This window comes from Calonectris borealis, chromosome 9, assembly GCF_964195595.1.
Source record: "Calonectris borealis chromosome 9, bCalBor7.hap1.2, whole genome shotgun sequence".
Taxonomy (NCBI): Eukaryota; Metazoa; Chordata; class Aves; order Procellariiformes; family Procellariidae; genus Calonectris; species Calonectris borealis.
The window spans coordinates 2745499-2762730 of record NC_134320.1 but is presented as its reverse complement, the minus strand read 5'-3'; the positions used below and the strand labels follow the sequence as shown (position 1 = coordinate 2762730).

At 44.0% G+C, this 17232-nt stretch overlaps 1 protein-coding gene across 1 annotated transcript in view; it reads right to left on the bottom strand.

Annotated features, from left to right (window-relative positions):
• PPP2R3A (protein phosphatase 2 regulatory subunit B''alpha) overlaps nucleotides 1-16583 on the bottom strand; it is a 58125-nt gene extending 41542 nt beyond the window's left edge. Inside the window, exons 1-2 of the mRNA XM_075157921.1 lie at nucleotides 16498-16583; nucleotides 43-2515 (exon numbers count right to left, since the gene is read on the bottom strand). Coding sequence (XP_075014022.1) covers nucleotides 43-2049 — 2007 coding nt within the window. The 5' untranslated portion in view covers nucleotides 2050-2515; nucleotides 16498-16583. The remainder of the gene's footprint in view (nucleotides 1-42; nucleotides 2516-16497) is intronic.
• Nucleotides 16584-17232: the final 649 nt, after the last annotated feature.

Here is a 17232-nt window from a genome sequence, read left to right as displayed (position 1 = left end):
TTTGTTTTATTCACTATCCCATCACAGGTTTGGTTCTCTTACCTTAATCACTTCTGGGGCCTGCTGAATTGAAGTTGGAACAGAGTCTCTAGAGGCAGCCCCAGCATAGCTTTTTTGCCCTGCAAGGAGGGACTGTGAAGGAGTTGTTAAAGTTTCCTGAAGAATCTGCATCACTTCCCTCTCCTTGGACAAGCTTCCCTTGCCTGTCTGGAATTCCACCAGTTCCTGGGCAAAGTCCTCAATGCTTTCCAGGATACGCAGTAAAAGGGCTTTGTCATCCTCTTCCATTTTATGACCATTGGTTTCCATGATTTTTGACAAAGGGGAAGTGGGGTCAATGGGTTTACTTTTGGGTTCAAGAGCCAGAGGTAGTACCTGCCTACCCTGCCAGCCAAACACTTGCAAACAGGCAGGTTCACTCTCCTTTAGAGAAGGTTCCCTCAAAGTAGTCTCCATTTTCTGTGAGAAGCACTCCAAGTCCAGCAGCAGTTTGTCTATCTCATCCTTGTCTATCTTACTGCATATCTGTTCTCCTTTGGAGACATCAGCTTGGGAACCACACAATACAGAATCTGAAATTGGTTTTAAAGGAGTAATTTTCTCAGAAGTGTGGGAGAGCTCAACATTTCCCACTCTAGCACATTCTGCTTTAGCATTAGCAGTTAGGTCTGAACAACCAGCTAGCTGGTAGCTGCGCTCTAAACTGTCCCAGCTCCCTTTCTGTTCTGCCTTCTTTATTTTCCCTACTGTTCTTTCCCCATCAGACTCCTCCTCAATGTACAGAGCCTCAGTGGAAGACGTGCAGTCAGAGGGGCTTGTGGCTGGTAACTGAGGTAGAGCACAAGCATCTTTCACAGCTCTCACACTGTTCTCCTGTGGGACGCTGTGAAGGGAGTTTGAGGTAAAGCTCACAGCACTTGTTTGTATGGACTGAGAGGTGCTCGTCACCTCACACTGATCACCTGGTAGTCCAAGAGGAACTGCACTTGAAGATGGCAGCTGAATAATATCTTCGTATCTAGGTGGCTGTTCATCTCCAAATACTGTGGGAAAGGGAGTTTGCTGCAAACCGTGAAAACAGTTAACTAGTTCTGCCAAGTCACTAGCTTCCTTGTGTCCAGGTGGCTTCAGCTCAAAGGGTAGCTTTTTCAGATATGAAGAAAATCTTGTCATCAGATTCATATATATCATTTCTGAATTAGCCAGGGGATCACTGCTGTTCCCTCCACTAACACTGTCTGCAGACTTCTTTTTGATGCAATGTTTTATTATGTCTGTGCACTTTTTCAGATCCTCTGAGCACTTGAGCAAGATGTCTAAGCACACCTTAATATCGCCACCAGAAGAACCATCTAGCTTGTGTTTTTCCAAAATCTGGGTAATGAAGTTTTCTTCAGAGAAGGAGTGAGGGGAGAAGGGAATCATGGGATTCATGGTGACTTCTGGAGCATCATTGCTCTCCTGCCATTTCTCCACAGGTGAGGGACTCTGCAAAAAGCCACAGGGAGGGCAATTCTCATCATTGTTGAAGTGCCCATAAATCAAGTCAAAATCAAATGATCGTCTGCTGAATGATTCTGACCGAACTTTCCTTCCCTTTCTGTAGGCCACATGACTGGAAGAGTTTTTGAGCTTTTCAAAGGAGAATTCCTTTATTTTACCACTGGCAAGGTTTATTGCCTCACCGGTAATATCCTTTAAACTGCTGGAGGCTTGCACTGAAGAGCCCTTTTTGATTCTTGGATTATTTGGAAGGATTTGCTGATAGTCCTCATTTCCAGGCAAGGCAAGTCCATTTTCAGGAACAGGAATTTTATGGTCTAGGTTGGCATCTTGGACACTGAGCTCTGCGCAGACACTGTGGTGGGCAACTATGCACGTAACTCCTTCCTTAAACACTTGGCAAGTCCCTGTGCAGTAATGCACGGTGTGCTGAAAGTGCTGGTCTATCACCACACTGCTGTAGCAGTTCACAGAAGTGACCATAAGCCTGTAGGTTGCTGCCATAGCACGGATCACGCTGGGAAGTGAGGCTTCAAAATTCACCATGAACTTAACAGGAAAAAGTTCACACCCCGACTTTTCACAGCCACACCAGATTTAATTAAAAAAACATTCAAATGTCAGTTGAAAATATTCAAACTACATGAGAAACTACTGCCTTGGAAAGCCGTAGCGAAGTCTGGAGTGGTATCAGCAGTACAGTTACAACAATTAGTGCAACTTGCATATGGTTTAACTTAAGGCAACTTGATTCTTGTACTCCATGCAGAAAGCTTTGCTGATCAGAGATGCAGCACGAGCTGCTCCATTTCTAATGGTCCAAGTAGCTTCTCCGGCAGTTGTCATAAAATTCAGGCAGTTCTTAGGCAGAAGTGACAAGACAATGATTTTTGTTCGACCCCTCTCTCTTTTTGGGTGGGTCAGTAAAAGATAGATAATCAAGTAGCGTGTACAGACAAAAAATCCACAGTATGCTTGTGAGATTCCCCTCTCACGCTGGTAAGGTAGGTCCCTGAAACAGAAAAAAAAAGGTGAGAGTCATTATAATTTTCATGTAATATGCAGCCTTGTCTACTACCAAACATATGGCAGCAGACCATAACAACCAACACGCAAGCTTGTACAGAATAAGAGTAGGCTGATATTTTTCCTTCACTCAGATCTACCATATAAGAACACTGCTGAGGAGCTAGCCTATATTTATACACAGGCTGTCTGTGTGTTGCCATTTTAACAGCTCTATTTTAACCACTCAATTTTTTTCAGATTTGCTTTTTTCCCTCCTCAGACTGAACAAAACATTACCTTTAATTTTAATGGAGCAAAACATTTTGATCACGTTGTGAATTTCTGACTTTCATTTTCCAAGACTCTAAAGATAAGGCAAAGAACAGTAGAGAAAAGCACTTTCAGGATTTCCAAGCTCTCTGGATTATAAAAAGCTGCAAACAGCCTGAAGCAAAGTAGATTAATGCCTCTAAGAATGCATGGCCTTTAGTAAAGGCCACATTGGCTTCCCTTAGCCTTTCACCAAGGTCTCCGGGACCATGCAAAATATTTTAAGGAGGAATAACTGTTTTTCATTCTCTTACAACACATAAATAGCAGCATATCGTATTTAATAAGTCCGCTGGTGTAGACATCAAGAGCAGAAAGTAACATCTGTATAAAGGTGAAGCCTGTGAAAACTAGGAATTGGGTGTTTTACACTTAGCATAGTCATTTCCAGCTGCATTTCCTATCATCATGGTCAGACTTGCACCAGAAAAAACAAAGGCTGCCTAACTTTGTTATGAAAGAGTAGGAAATCCTAGATTTAAGGGTCTTAAATTTTAGACATTGCTTCATCTTTCTTGAATACTTCAATAATCAAATTAAAACACCCCGATGAAATTCTGAGCACCCTCTATTCCCGTACAAACAGAAATCCATTTCATAAAACATGATTAAATCACAGCTAAGTCACACTGCAGCATGGGTTTCTTTTGTTTTCAAAGGTAAATATCTAGCACTATGTGAAAGGCCAGACCTGCATGTAATGACTGCCCCCCGTGCTTGTTACATCCCACCTACCTAGCTCATAAGCCCATACAAATGTATCACACAAAAGGGAAGTACCTTAACAGTTTGGTGCTGTTGTAATTAAGGACTGGGGATAGCACAAGACTGCTGAACATTCACATTTTACATATTTTAAAGGCTTAATTTGAAATTGAGAAGCACTGATTTAAGAGTATTCGATGGAATTTGTAATGTGCCATACCTGCTCACTGCAATTAGGTAGAATTGCACACTGTAGAGAAACGCTCCCAATTTGTTCTTTGGATTATATAAAGCATTGAAATGATCGCATTCAAGATGAACTAACTGCTTCAGCTACCATGCTGATATCTGTAACAGGCTGCCACCTGCCTATCAAACACCGCAGGCCAAGTTGCATGTTGTACCAGGGCCAGCTTCACAGTACACTTATGTGTCTGTCCTGTACTGCTCCCCTCTACACCCACTGGCACTGCCCCAAAGCCCCATAGGCATGGGAGAGCCTTCCAGAGGGATGATCAGAGGTATGAGGTGTGCCTCAGCCACAGCAGTGAGTCAGGGTGCCAGGGGATAAAGGGCGTAAACAGAACTGTTTTTAAACCCCGGGGTGCTTATACCATCAGACATAAACCTAGGTAATAAGACTCCACATCCTCCAGTCACTGACTCTCAGGCTTCGCTAACAGGTGTGCTAAATGCTCTGCTGAATCAGAGACACAGTTAAAAAAAAGTACTATTGGCTCCCCAACATCTTCATCTTATAGGACTTAATGGGCTTTGTTCAGACAGGAAAACCCATGATTCTATGCCTTCAAAAAGTCTAATCACCCATGGACTCCCTGCGAGTGCCTTCTGTCTAACACATCCAGGGTAAGAAGTCTGCTGCTTTTCCTTTTCTGAGCCTCCATCAACTACAAACAAGCTTTGTGGCATTTCTTGAAATAAAAGTTAGTAATATTCAGAGAAAGTAGAGGTCTTCAGGACAGCAGATTTGATGAAGAATTAATATTGCTTCTGAAAAAGCATGGAACTTACTTTCTCAGAGCTTTTTCCTCCCTCTGTACCATATACAGCAAGGAGAGACTGGTCTTCTTTTTACCACCAAAGAATAGTCTGGGTTTATACCTAATTTGGGAAATAATTACATCTTGATTAAGTTACTCCTTAATTAGAGAAATAATGTATTAAACTCACTGTCTCCTTCTCCTATATGACTCCAAGGGTAATTTCCTCCCCACTGGGACTAAGTCAATTTCTCCAATCCTTTAAGCCATCTTCAAACAACGAAGCTTTTTGTGTCTGTAAGATTATTCCACAAAGAGTTCTTCGATGAAGAGGTCTCCCAGATTCCCAACCTAAACGGACTCTTTTTTAGTTCAACTTTGTATTTCCAGCTATGCCCAATAATAACACACTTCCCACCATCTCCACTTCATAATTCCCAAATAAATTTAGGTGCTTATGCCCTAAACCATTGCTCAGCCATGTTACAAATAGTCGGCCCTTTCTGCTTTAGTATAAGGCAGGCCCTCCAGGCACGTTTGCTGCATTCTTTAATCTCTTCCCAATTTGTCTCTTTCCCTGGTACTATCGCACCCAGGAATTGACATAATCCAGACACAAACGTTTCAAGGCTAACACAAGATTGCTACCTCCTGCCTCTGTCATCGGCACCTTTTACTGCTGTGTCAGGGAAGGAAGTAATCAAAGAATCAGTATCAAAAACCTGATGTCCTCTTTTCAACCAGGTTAGCTAATGTCTTCTCAGTGATTATTTACTACTTGCCTTATTATCACTGTCTGCAAAAACATGCTAAGGTTACTCAAGGTGCTGGAGTACTTGACTGCAGTTATGCAAGACAAAAAAAAAACATTGTATAGGCAGCACAAATGCTTATAGATGCAGAGCAGAAACTATTTTTCTCATTTCTTCTCTGGCTTGACCAAGGTAGCACATGCTCAGCTTGCAGCTTTATTTTACAGTGATCCATCAAACATGATCCAGCATGTAAACCTAGTCAAGACAAAACCTAGGAGAAGAGTACTCCTGTTATCAGATCTGGGAACCTGGTCTAGAGGCTTAGCTTGAATGGGCTTTTGTTGCGACTTTCGGTTGGTGACTAAAACCTACTATTTAAGAATAGCAACAATGGAAAGACTGAATGCATTAAGAAACATTTATACGTCGTTCTTTTCAGCCTGCCATTTCATTCCAGTTGTGACTCTAGAACAGCCCCCAGTTCAGTTACTGTAGAAAGATTCTGTAATTAGGACTGCTGCCACGAAACCAACTCCAACCCTGAGGATACAGGATTGGCTTCACAATATAAACTATGAATGAATAGGGTTTCTTGTGTGATTGCAGAATAATGCTTTATGTCTTTCCTATCTGCAAGATGACATGAATCACTTTCCAAAGGGAAAAAATTATTGCAGATACTAATGATATAAAAGGTTATTCTATAAGACACACAAGAAATTCTATTCATGCAAAGATTATGCTGGAGTTAAATAACTGAACAATGACAATCTGTTAGGATGGGGACTGTCAGCCAGCACTTGACTTGCAAATTGAAGTCTAGAAAGCTACAGGACAGGCCTCTACTGCCTCTGAAAGTCTCAAATTAGGCAAAAATCTTCTTGAACTCCTATCTCCAGCACTAACAACTGATTATTGTCAGTGATCAGAAGTTAGAAACCACCAGTATGGAGTAAGCTAGCCCTTTCTGCACCAGCACACAGCATGGGTGTCACCATGCAACTGTGCTCATTTCTAGTGGAAGAGGTGGTAGGATAAACTCTGAAGTTCGGTATTCTTGCAAAGGACAGACAGAAAGACAGAACAACAGTTTTGCTATTTGGACAGTCATCAATATAGTTTCAGAAGTATCATCCTAGCTACGTAATCAGATGTCAGGTCTCACCCTCTTAGAGGAGTTGGTGGTGCCAAAAAGCAGCATATAACTGCATCCTCTTATTTAAAAACGCTTGATTTTTGTTTACAGTTTACTGAACAAAGCAGATTTGGGAGCAAACTATATTGGTTATAGAAGACAAAAGCAGGCAAATAACAAAACAATGTTTTCTTGCAAAGCACAACTTTCAGCCAATCTTTGGTACTTTGTCAAATAATAGGAAAAAAAGAGTATTAATCTTCTACTCATAAATTCTTTAATTTTAAAACCCACTACAGAATGGTACTGGACCTTGAGATGTATCATTACTTTTCCTACTACCTGGCTCAAGTCAGAACATGGTAAACTTTAAGAGTCAAAAGCACACTACAAATGCATACATCGGAATAGATGAGGTGACTCACTCAGTTAAGAGAGCTGTCCTGCAGCTCATAAAGGAGCTGACACTGAGCCACACTCCACGAAATCCAAAGGGTCTCTGACCATACAGCCAAGTGGTTGCTGCTCCAATGGCCCAGTCAACCATTGCCAGAATCGACAGGGTTCACATGACCGCTAGTAATGTTATACAGCATTCTACACAGTCACCGAAAAATCTCTGAAAATCTAGTATTAAAAACATCTCCAGATGCTCCATCTATGATAGAATCACATCAGCAGTAGCTGTGGTAAGAAATTTCTGTAACAAATCCACTGCTGAATTCAGCAGAAATGTTACAAAGAGCCATTTACATAAATTATTTTGAACCCCATCACAAAGGAACTGATTTACAATTCTCTATCACTTGCACAATTTACCTTCCAAAATAGTTTGAACAGGAGACTAAAGAGAGTAACTTTTCCTTCTGTACTGAAGAAGTTCAGAAGAAAAACATCTAATCATCTGAGTTGCTCCTTTGTCCTGCATTTCTTATATATTTACAGCTTATAACATTTTGATGTCCTTAATGGTAACATATATAGTTAATGTAAAAGGACTTTTTTGTACATAGGACTTAGATGGGAACTACAGCTGTGGTAACTTTTCAATCCTCATGACCAGTGGAAATTTGACACACATGCGTACATTTCAGCTATAGGAAAAGAAACCATTTACCATTGTACCTGTAAAGTTTTAGGATCAGAGCTGCTTGTACCACTTACACTGGCAAGGCATCCCGAGTTTAGTTGTAAGAGGTTTTAGCACCGAGCTATTTCATGCTTTAGAGACTGCAATGGACTGTAATGGCTACAAATCCTGTCTTCCCTCATAACCCAGGTCAGACGATCTGACCCAGTCAAACTGAGAACTCCTATTTGAACCACAGTCCATTTCTTCATATGCTGAAGTGCTTCAATATTTAATTACATGCACTATAGAAAAAGGGGTCGTTATTTCCAATGCGAGTATGTTCAACATCAAGTTCCAGCAAGCAGATATCAGGCTTTCTTAAGCTAACTTAAAAAAGATTTCAGGAAGATGTATTTCCTCACCTGCAAGTACTGAGACACTATAATCAAACCACCTCTTAGCCTCTTCCAGGATTGCCAGAGAAAGTCTGGAAGTGAGATGTTTTTGAAGTCATTGCTATAGTCCTTTATGAATTCTGTCTGTAATTTATTGTTCTTACAAAAACATAGAAGAGAGATGGGATTCATCTAATTTAAGCTAGTGTGGTGAGTTGACCCTGGCTGGACCCCAAGTGCCCACCAAAGCCGCTCTATCATTCCCCCTCCTCAACTGAACAGGGGACAGAAAATATAATGAAAAGCTTGTGGGTTGAGATAAGGACAGGGAGATCACTCACCAATTACCACCACGGGCAAAACAGACTCGACTTGGGGAAATTAGTTTAATTTATTACCAATCAAATCAAATCAGAGTACGATAATGAGAAATAAAACCAAATCTTAAAAACACCTTTCCCCCACCCCTCCCTTCTTCCCAGGCTTAACTTTATTCCCAATTTTTTCTACCTCCTCCCCTGCAGTGGCACAGGGGGACAGGGAATGGGGGTTGCAGTCAGTTCATCACACATTGCGTCTCTCCCGCTCCTTCCTCCTCAGGGGAAGGACTCCTCACACTCTTCCCCTGCTCCAGTGTGGGGTCCCTCCCACAGGAGACGATCCTCCACGAACTTCTCCAATGTGAGTCCTTCCCACAGGCTACTTCACAAACTGCTCCAGCATGGGTCCCTCCCATGGGGTGCAGTCCTTCAGGAACAGACTGCTCCAGCATGGGTCCCCTGCAGGGTCACAAGTCCTGCCCACAAACCTGCTCCAGCATGGGCTCCTCTCTCCACAAGTCTACAGGCCCTGCCAGGAGCCTGCTCCAGCGCAGGCTTCCCACAGGGTCACAGTCTCCTTCGGGCATCCACCTGCTCCAGCATGGGGTCCTCCATGGGCTGCAGGTGGATATCTGCTCCACCGTTAACCTGCACAGGCTGCAGGGGAATCTCTGCTCCAGCACCTGGAGCACCTCCTTCTTCACTGACCTTGGTGTCTGCAGAGTTGTTTCTCTCACATATTCTCACTCCTCTCTTTGGGTGCAATTACTGTCGTGCAGGTTTTCCCCCCCACTTCTTAAATACGTTATCACAGAGGGGCTACCACCATCGCCAATTGCCTCGGCCTTGGCCAGCAGCAGGTCCGTCTTGGAGCCAGCTGGCATCGGCTGTGTCGGACATAGGGGAAGCTTCTAGCAGCTTCTCACAGAAGCCACCCCGCTACCAAAACCTTGTCACACAAAGCCAATACAGCTAGCTATCTAGAAATGAAGTGTTAGGTACTCTCAGTAGGCAATGCAGAGAGGCAGGCACCTCAATGAAAATCACCCCACTGAGCTTAAAAAACAATCTAATTTTGAGATGACAAGTTACATTAGATGAATCCCATCCTTCAGAATTAAAGAAGAACACAGGAACAACTGTATCTGTCTCCAATAGTGGCTATATGCCAATGCTCAAGGAATAGAATTAGAAAAAGATATACGATATCTCCTAGGAGTACTCTCCTGGCCTCCAACTGTTTTCAGCCCATGAGAATGGTGAAGCTGGATGTGGTTTCTGTGTACTTCCTAACCTTCACAGGATTTCCCTCCCATGTGCTTGAGCATCCCCCAGATTCCACAGAAACTTTTTGCATCCAGAGCATCTTTTGACAAGACATTCCACCACCTACCACCCCTTTCAATTCTGTCACTCAGCAGCTTCAGTGTGTCAAGATCTTGTACTAAACAGAGCACAAATTTACAGAATTCCATGTCATCCCTCTGTCTTCTCTTTTCCAGGATTATTAGCCCTCACTTACTCAGTTGTTCTTGTATAGAAGCCATTTTGCACCTTTGATCATTTCCACTGCCCCTCATAAGCTTTTCTGGTTCAACCACACACTTTAAGATGCAGGAACCCAAACTGTGCACAATATCCACATTGAGAAATGAATTTTTGAACTGCCTTTCAAAAACTAGTATTATCACTGTATAGTGCTTTCCCCTTCCAAGCCTCACTATTTTCAGATAATACATTCTCAAGTGTCTGCTCTCATAACCACCTGGGTTAATTCATACCTTCTGTCCCTCTTGCTACGTATCTTTCAAGAGGAAACAATACTATTGTACTTTGTAAAGTGTGCAGGGACCTAGTGATAGAATGCTCTATGCAGGAGGAAGGTATTCACTCTTATAGACCAAGATTTTCATACCGTCTCAGAAGAAAGGTTAGGAGATGGGCAACAAGAATGATCCAAAGGTCTTGAACAGCTTGTCTGTGAGGAATGACTAAGCAGAACCAGGCATTTCAGACTGGAAGAGAGATGACTTTGGAAGAATATGATAATCTTCTACAAAATCATGAATGGCATGGAAAGGGTAGATAGGGTCTGACTGCTCACCTTCTCCTCCAACACAAGAACTAGGCGCAATCAAGCAACGCTACAGGCAGCAGGTTAAAACAAGCACACATGCAGCAAACCTGTGAAACTTCTCATCAAAGGATGCCATGGACTCACAAAGGTTCTGGGGAATCAAGGGGTCATGCTTTAATACTTACTCTGTCAAAAGTTACCACCTTTTGCTTGGGCACCACTTGATGCCCTTTCATTCTTGCCATGTTCCCTGTTTATTTTGTCACCCGAACAATTGCTTCATATTCCCATGGCTGCAGATTGCTATCATAACCCCTCCTCTTTTCCGTCCTATTTCCAATTGTGTATTTTCCAGGCTAAGCCCCAGTTTATTTGGTTACTCTTTTTACAAAAGCTGCTTCAATCATGCTCTTCTGTGTTTTCCCCTAATCTTTGGAGAGGGGAGAATGTCTGCCCCTAACTTACAGGGGGGGTATGTTATACATTACACAAACATACCATGGATTTATACCATGGCATTCTATTTTGCTCCCTCTCCCTTTCCTACAGACCTCTGTCATTTCTATTTGCCTTTTTTTTTTTTTTGGACTGCTGCTGAGAGAGTTTCAGAGAGTTTTATCTGCATTACTTTAAAGATCTCTTTTCTGAATGGCACAGATTCTTAAGAGCTCATGACTGCATAGACAGTTAGTTGTTTCTCCCTGTGCACACCATTTCATATCTACTAGTATCAAGTTCCACTTGCCTAAACCAAGTACTGCGAGAACCTTCTGCAACTCCAGTCACCTTTTGTTCCTGCTACCCTAATTTTGTGATTCACAGCATATACTGTCACTTCATTACTCAGCCTCTCTTCCAGATCATTTATAACTATGTTGAGCAACACAAGCCTGAACACAGATCCCCCTGGGATTCCACTAGTGATTACTCTTCACTAGAAAAACTGACAGTTCTTCCTACACTTTAACCAGGTATTAATTACTGAAAAAGCTACACTCCTACTCCATGACAGTTCATTCCCTTTAAGAAGCATTAATAAAGAACTTTGTTAAACTCCCTCTGAAAATCCAGAAACAGCAGAATACTCGCTTTTTTGTCTCTTGTGCCTTCTTGTCAAATAGCTTCAAACCGTCTAACTTCACCAGCTGAAGCTGGTCTTCAGCATTCTTGCAGTGAACCATGAAGGTCACTGCAATGGGAGTACTTATCAAGGCAGGCTTCCAAGTAGACGTGACCTTGAGAATCACCATCCATGACAGGATGATAAATACTGCTTTGAAGTCAGTATGGATTTGGAGAAGTAAATTTTTACATTAGGAAATCTGTTTCAGTAGTTTTACCCCCCAAAAAATCAAAAATTCCCAAACACTGACTTAAATACAACCTCTCCACATTTACAGCAGCAACATAAAGCAAACCCAACATTCAAAAAGATTTAGGCTGGTATCAATAACAGTAGTCTTTGTTAAAAGACTCCTTTTTAAAAATAAACCTGGCACTAGACTCTAACTATTGTTCTAAAATACTGACTTGCAGTCAGTGAATGCAGTATTATTCAGTGTAATTCTTCAGGTTAAGTCACAGTGTCATCTAATATTCTAGTGCTGCTATACCCTTCACAAACATCAGTATACAGAGTCTTTGAACACAAGTATACTAGAAACTCTGTTGTGGAGAACCAATATATGGGCCTTGCAAAGCCCGTCATTATGGGTATCAGCTGGGGAGGAGGATAGTTAATAATATCAAGAAAGACTTCACCCCTTTCAGCTTTTCTGAAATACCTTTCTTCAACTTCCCCTTTGCACAGAGGATTGGAACTAACACTGACCAGACAGGAATTTGTGTCCCATGAGACTAGTTTCCAGTTATACAGATGAGACAAGAAGAGAGTAAAAGCTCACACAATTTTTCCACATAACACCAATCTGTTAAGTATAAATAATATGCCAACTAATTATTGTTTCAGTCCCATGTCTGTATAGAACTATAATTTAACCTTATCTCATTTAGCAGGCCCCCAATACATTAACATACATGTCAAAGTTTAGCAAGGCATGAGTTAAAAAAAAAAATCGTAAAAAGAATAAGCCTAACTGAGCTTTGTCATGCTAACAGAAAATAAAGTGACCAACCAGAAAACACTGGAGGTGAACAAGATTCAAAAGCACATAATTAACAAGGGTCAGGGCAGCGGTCAGAAAGAGTTTGGTTAGTAATGTGTCCCTTGGCTATTTATAACCTTACATGGAAAAAGATAATTTCATATTAGCAAGATACATTTATTTTCCCTGGAATTGGTTAATTTAGTATTAACAGTATCCAATTACTTTACACAAATCAAAGTAATTTTTTTTTAAGTGTTAAGATAACAAAGGAAGATTGTGTCCAAGATGGCATTCCCTCAGTCATTAACCTTTGTTGATACTGAGGTTACAATCTACAGATTCCCCAAAACCATCTTGGAAATTCACTTGCAAGTTAGGTAAAATTTCTCCTGTAGCAGACTAGCTGTCTGCTAGTGATTTGCAGAGTAAAATAAATTTTTAATTTAATAACAAAAAGAAATTTTTTTTTTCATTCATTACCCATCTATTCAGAGCTCATACATTTCTCATTGCTGTCCTATCGGACTTCTTCGTGTCTTATCTGTATCACACTCCTCTTTATTCACTTATTTCCTCACGCATTCAAGATTCTTGGTAAAGTTCTCTTTGTCTAAGGTGGCAGTCCAATTCTCCAGGGTGGTCTCAGTTCCCAGCCTATCTGGCCCCAGCTGGAGTGCTACAGCTCTTCCGTAGGTCAGCGATGAGAACAGTGAAATGCCAAGCTGGGGAGAAAGGCTCCGATTCTGTGCTGCATGCCCATGCTCTCCTCTGAGGCATAATCACAGGAGTAAAAAGCAAGCAGTCATTTCCACCAGTCATACCTTCCACAAGCCCATTCCTGCCAGCCTCCATCTCACACTCTGAAGAGGAGCAGCTGTTGAAATGTAACAAATTACGCCAAAAGGTGCAGCATGTCCTAGCATTCAAGAAGTTTGGCACTGCTACAGCTTTTACTGCTTATGACTTTGATAAGCCACACCAGAGGCACAGATCAGTGTGATCAAAGCAACACGTAATTTAAGGGAGCATAACTTTTCTATCCCCTTTGCTCTACCAAGGAAAATGAAGGGTGTTTTAGCCTGACATCCCGATAAGACAGAGGAAGTAATTTCCCCTGTATCTTTACTAACCCAGGGAGCTTTATGAAACAAAAGAAGAACTTCCACTCATTTCTCTCTTCTTCCCTGTGTATTACAGGGGAATAAACAGAATTAAACACATTAAAAAGACAAGTGATATGCACAAGAAACAGAAAACCAGATAAATGTAAAGATTCCCTTATTCTAATTCAAGTGCACAGCAGTGTTCACATTCATGAATCTGAATATTCTTTAAAATGAATAGTCATTTTTAACAAACTTTCTTGTTACATGTGTGACCTCAGGTATTGCTTACTGCATCCTATTCATACACTATTCTGCAATCAGAATTATTAATTTCTCCATCAGTACAGTATTTACATGCTACTTAAACATTAACTTATTTTCCAGTATTATCCTCATTTTACCCTGCAAGAATTGTGGAAAAGAGAATACATCAGTTTTTGGTGCTCAAGGCCTGATTTTCCAAAGTATGCGACACTATAGAGTGTTTCATACGGTCCAGGCATAGCACCTGCTCAATTGCAACTGCTCTTACAGTTGTACATCAGAAATTCTGCAAATCGGATCCAGGGACATAAGCAGCAAAGGAAATACAACGGTGAGATCTGGTAGAAGCAGCTTGTCCCATAACACACATGAAACCAGTTCTTTAAGACAGCACTTAACTACCTGAATTATGAATGAGAAAATTCCCTTCCTCCCACAGTTCTACTTTGCTGTCCAGTTTCTGCCAGAATTGGAGCACAAGATCCAAGCTCTCATTTAGTCTTCAGAAAAGTTCAGTTCTGTGTAACAAGAGAAAACCTAGTCTTATGGGGGAAGAACAGCATGCAATCATTTAAGTAAAAACAATGCTGGAAAACATTTATACAAAGGAAGCGAAGTAAGACTGCACAGCAACCTTTGTACTGGACCAAGATATACCAAGTTCAGAGTTAATGTTTTCTGTGTAATTCAAAGAGGGAGAGGTGTCCGCAGGAAGGATAGAGAAAGGTCCTTACAAGGAAAAAAAAAAAGAAGGGAGAACAAATTCCACTGTGCAGCATCATATTTACACCTCCAGGGCTACCAGCAGTGACTGTTAGACCACAGGGCTCCAGTACAGAGATTTCTGAACTGCCTGAGCCACAATATTCATCACCTGCTCCACAGGCTGCAGCTGAAGGAGATGAAATAGATGCTTTACCAGTGAATCTCTGCAGTATTTGGCAGTCACACATCCGTCAACTTTAACTTGAGGCACTTTGTCCATAGCTACCTTTAATGCAGCATCTCGTGCAAATTATGAGTACAAAATAATATGACGCATGACAGTGGTTGCAAAAGTCTAGGTAGTGGAAACGGGCTACGTGCCATCAGGGAACTTCAACTTTTTTATTTTATATGAAGTCAAATGTCTCATCTGATACACAACATTACCATTTCCAGATACATAAATAATGAAAAAAAAAACCCAAACCACTGTCTCTTGCTTCAACTTCTCAGAATCCAGCAGACATTAAGTACATAATTTTACAAAACTGAGAGAAGTCCAAGAGTACTGACAATCTCCTCAAGAGTCTCATGAAAATAACTTCTCCCTACATAACCCATGAGAGCAGACCTACCAAGCTTAAGAGATTCACAAGAAATAATCAAGAGAAGAGGCGGCTTTTTAAAGTAAATCCCTGGTAAATTTATTTCTTGAAGCAGGCATCAGATCATGTGAGGTAAAGCCATGAGACCACCACCACCAAGAAAAACGTACCCAGCCTTTCAGGCAGCACTTCAATAGCAAACAGCTTGGGGACTACCTGCCTCTTCTCTTGAATTTCTCCTTTTGCACTGCTAGCCTGCCTTTACAGGAAAGATGGGCGCACAGAACAGCACATCTTCCAGGGCTTCCTTCTTTAGTGTGAAGAACAGAGGTAATAAAATTAGTCCCAGGCTTAAAAATATTTATATTACTTGAGACCAGCGCAGTCTGATGACCTTCAGAGAAAATTACTCCAGTAGGAACATGTCCTCCAGTAAATCATTCCAATAGTTATTCAATCTCAATTTTACAAGTTTATGCCCAACTTAATCTTGAATTTGTCTGCCCATGAACCAAGGAGTCTTGTAGCCAAAGCTGTTCCCTTTCTTGATCGTGAATAAGTACTTTGGAAAAAAATAAAAATCCTACTTTCACGACCATATATTACCAGCTGCATTGAAGAAGATCAAAGGTCCAGCTACCCAGGGTCCTGGGGCAAGTGGCAAGCATTCACAAAAAAAGAACAGCCTAAGTAGAGGTGATCCTTCACCGGTGTTAACCTCCTGCTTTACAACAACTAACAGCTTCGGGCCATCCTGAACTGGAAACTACACCCAGATCACTGTGCTTAAAAGCCGTTACGCCTCTCAACACTTTGTCAAAACTCTTTTGAGAAAATTTATAGTCTCGGCCTCCACACCACCAGTAGTAGTGGTTTTCACAACTTCAACGCGTGCGATACGAGAAGTATTTCCTCCTTCTCCACCCTGTGTGTTACCTGGTAACTCCATTCAGTCCTTGCTTCCCGCAACCGCAGCTCAGCCCGCCTGCCCCCGCCACCCTCCCCGAAACACCCCGACGCCACCGCCGCTCCCCATCCCGGGACGGCAGCCCCCACCCCCCGCGCCGCACACCGCCCCCGCCGGGCCGGGCCGCTCGGCCCGCAGCTCCCTCCCAGACCCTGTCAGCGCCGGCACCGCCACCCCCGAGACAGAGCGTGCCGGCGGCGGGACGGTTCACTACCGACGGACAACGCGCCGGCACCCCCCACCCCGGGGCCCGCCGGGCACCTGCCCCCGCCGCCGGGCCCTAAAGGGAGCAACCGCTGCCGCCAGCCGGGGAGAGTCGGCGGCCGCTCGGCCCCGACCCCACCGCCCCTCCGCGTCGCCGCCCGGGCCCGCTCCTACCCCAGGTCCCGCGGGCGCTGCCGCGGCGCCCCCACCCCCAGCGCCCCGCCGCACCGCACCTACCCGCCGGGGCAGCGCCCCGTCCCATGCCGGCGCCGCTGCTCCCGCCGCCGGGCGCGCTCTGCCGCCCGCCCCGGCCGGCCCCTTCCGCGCGGCGGGGGGCCCCGCCCCGGAGGCGCGGCACGGCGCGGCGGCCCCGGGCGCGCAGGTCGAGGCCGGGCTGTGAGGGGGCAGCCGCGGAATGGCGCTGCCCGCGCTGAGGGGACGGGGGGGGGGGGGGGGGGGGAGAACGCCCCCCCGCGCGCGCCCGCTGCCCGCTCGTGCCCGAGGCGCGCGGGCCCCCCGGGGGGCTGCCCCCGCCCACCCCGCGCGCGTGCACGCGCCGCGGCCCTCCCTCTCCTCACAGCCGCCGCGCCCGCCCCGCCCCGCCCCGCCGTGAGGAGGCGCCGGGCCCCTCGCCTCAGCGCCGTGTCCGTCGCGAACCTCACCGCCGGCCGGCCCGGCCCGGGCCTGCGGTTCACTAGGACGCAGCGTCCCGGGCGGTGGTTTTTGTTTTCCCTCAGCCACTCGAGAAATCCAGCAAGGTGGTTGCTTCATCTCTTGGCTTAGGAGGGTTTTCAGCCCTCTTTGGCTCAAGGCCATTAGTAGTGCCCTCCAGCAAAACAGCGTGATGGGTGCCTCCGAGAAAAGGTAAAAATTAAGAGGCAAAAGAGCCACAGCGCAACTGGAAGGGGAAGCCAACTGCTGCACCTCAGTGGCTAGGCCCGGAGCGGGCCTTGCATTGGCAGCGTGTTTTGC